Source organism: Trichinella spiralis (genome assembly GCF_000181795.1).
Source record: "Trichinella spiralis strain ISS 195 chromosome Unknown Scfld5887, whole genome shotgun sequence".
Taxonomy (NCBI): Eukaryota; Metazoa; Nematoda; class Enoplea; order Trichinellida; family Trichinellidae; genus Trichinella; species Trichinella spiralis.
This window is the reverse complement of record NW_003532826.1, coordinates 7,045-9,602: the sequence shown is the minus strand read 5'-3', so window position 1 is coordinate 9,602 and position 2,558 is coordinate 7,045. Positions and strand designations below refer to the sequence as shown.

General features: G+C 26.0%; 1 protein-coding gene across 1 annotated transcript; it reads left to right on the top strand.

Moving 5' to 3' along the window:
• The first annotated feature begins 1,139 nt into the window (after positions 1-1,139).
• Tsp_13252 (NF-kappa-B inhibitor epsilon) lies at positions 1,140-1,478 on the top strand. Its single transcript, XM_003366501.1, has 2 exons — positions 1,140-1,359; positions 1,456-1,478. The coding sequence occupies exons 1-2, from the start codon at positions 1,140-1,142 to the stop codon at positions 1,476-1,478; spliced, it is 243 nt and encodes an 80-aa protein (XP_003366549.1).
• Positions 1,479-2,558: the final 1,080 nt, after the last annotated feature.

The window sequence follows — 2,558 nt, the reverse complement described above, 5'->3', positions numbered from 1 at the left end:
TGGAAGTTTTCTCACAAATTTTCTTTACACTCGATCACCCATGATCTTTAGCAGTCTTTTGCTGTAATGTTTTGTTTTAGAATCGTTTATCAATTATTTTCTATCATTGCATTTTTTATTTTGTGAATATACCAAGAATTGTTAAGCGTTCAATAAGTTAGACTTCTTTTTTCTGAAGCTTTTGCTAAATTTTGAACTTTTATCAGTATTCTTTGTTTTTAATTTTCTTTTTTGGAACCATACGCATCTTGGCTAGTGCATATATTCAACTTTCATCATGTATGTGGTATCTCTTTCATGTTTTGAAATTTTTGATGTTCTTTACAGCTTTTGCTTTAATTCTTTGTTCTAGCCTAAACATTTAGATTATTTTTTCATTGTTTTCCTGAAAAAATTTCAAAATAATTTATGTTTTTAATTTTTATTTTCCATTTAATCTGCTTTCAGGCCTAAATAATATTTGATTTTCTTTTCTTATATTCAAATGTTAAAATTTAAATTTTCATACATTCCTCTATAGTAGTATTTCGTGGTGCTTAATTTGTTATATCCTTGAGTTTATGAAAATACAATTATATATATATATTATTTATTTATTTGATTTAATTTCATTACCTTTATTTTTATTAAAAATTTCAGACCGATAAAAATTGGCATAGAGTGATAATTTTGCACATACATATAACATTTATCAGATTGAAGTTTAAACATTGTTACATTCGTTTAAAGCAAAATATTGTACTTTTAGTTATTTTCATTTAGATGCCAATTATGCTTCACATAAATACACAATTTACGACCATTTAAAAATTATCATATGCTTTTTGAACACTTTTAAGAACATTTATCGAAATAATAAAAAAGTCCATTTCAGTGCTGCTATTAAACATTTAAATGAAAAGCTATATGAGAAACAGGAACTTATTCAATTTTTATCAATAAATCATAATTAAGGGTAATTTTTTAAATAAAACTGCTATTCTTACGTTGTTTAGTTTTCTGAAAGTACTAAATAAATGCATTGTACAGTAAATAACTAACAGTTTATTGATGTTTTATTTTGTACTACTTTAATTTATGCAAACAATTTGGAATAATCAGTTGTATAATCTTAAAATTTATTTTAGCGATCGAGTGTCATGGAAAAACATATAAAATCTTTGCTTTTCGCAGTTATTGTCTTCTTTACAACTTTATATTTGTCTGAAGCAAAAGTTCTTGAAGCTTGTACAGAATTAGAAGCAACAACTGGAAGAAATTCAATGAGCAGTTGCTTATGTCGTCTACAATATTTGTTGAATGCGATGAATGAGGAAATTCAAAATTTGGCGTTCAAATTGTACAGCAACGAAGAAACACGTAAGTCAGAAGGCACATTCTAATATTATTCAGGAAAATAATTATTTTGCATGATTTCTATTTCAAATTTGATTGTTCAATTTTTTTTACTTCCAGGTAATATTCAATATAGCATTTAGCCTGATATGTAATAAATTTAATTTATTTTTCTTTTATTTCCATGTATAAATTTAAATGGCTGCTCAACGTGATTCATTATTTACTTTTAGCATCAGCATTACAATCCGGAGGAGTGATGTCAAAGCGAAAATATGAATTTTTAAGAATTGGAAAATAATAAACCTGCATCTTGCAGTATGCTACTTTTTGCAAACTTTCTATTAATTTTACTGTGCATTTTACTGCGGTCTGAATGAGAAATTTTCAGCTTTACAAAATTTTTATTGTACTTAACAAATTTCTGAAATATTAATTAGTAAATGAGTCTAAAAATGCAACTGTTCTGCTTCAAATAAAATCACTTTTTCAGGCAACTTTATAATATAAACTTCAAGAAAATTTTGCAATTATTTCAAACAATAAAGCATTATTCCATCAGACACATCTTTATGTCTATTGTGTCTTATTACTTATCTATATCTTACTCATGCCTTATGAGAATTTGAAGCGTTTGTAAATAATTTTAAGATTTGAACATTTAAAAAACAAAAATTCTTTCGTACAAGTATGTTTACTCTTATTTTCAGAAATAGTAATTTTTCATAATAATTAGAACCAACTAAAAAACATTTTTCAAAAAAATTTTTTTTATCTTGCTTACTATTGTCTTGTTTGTTTTATATGAAATAAAATTAGAAACTTAAATTATTAAATATGATCAAAATTGAATTATAAAAATAACAGTTAAATTATTAACTATTATAAAAACTTTATTAACAGTAAATTCTAAGAAAATAAAAAAAATATTGAAACGCACAATAAATATTTTGTTATAATTTAATTGAAATTATTTTGCATATATTTTTCAATTGCACATGGTGTTATAACATTGTGTCGCTTTCAATTTCTTGTGGAAGAAACATGGATGAAGAGTTTCGAGCTTTGAAAAATCTGCTGACGTTGCCGCCTTCCAGAGTCTCCATCTGAGCGATCCTATCAAATAAATAACGACCTCCCCCAATGCGAAGCAGCATGGTTCCTGTTTCTGCCACCCCTTCTCGAATATGAGAACCTCTGGAAAATCTCCATTCATAGCCACT

Excerpts from the sequence above, each read along its gene's own strand:
- Tsp_13252 (XM_003366501.1), top strand. The coding sequence starts at position 1,140 with ATGGAAAAACATATAAAATCTTTGCTTTTCGCAGTTATTGTCTTCTTT. Across the intron at positions 1,360-1,455 it reads GTACAGCAACGAAGAAACAC|GTAATATTCAATATAGCATT; the intron begins GTAAGTCAGAAG and ends TTTTACTTCCAG.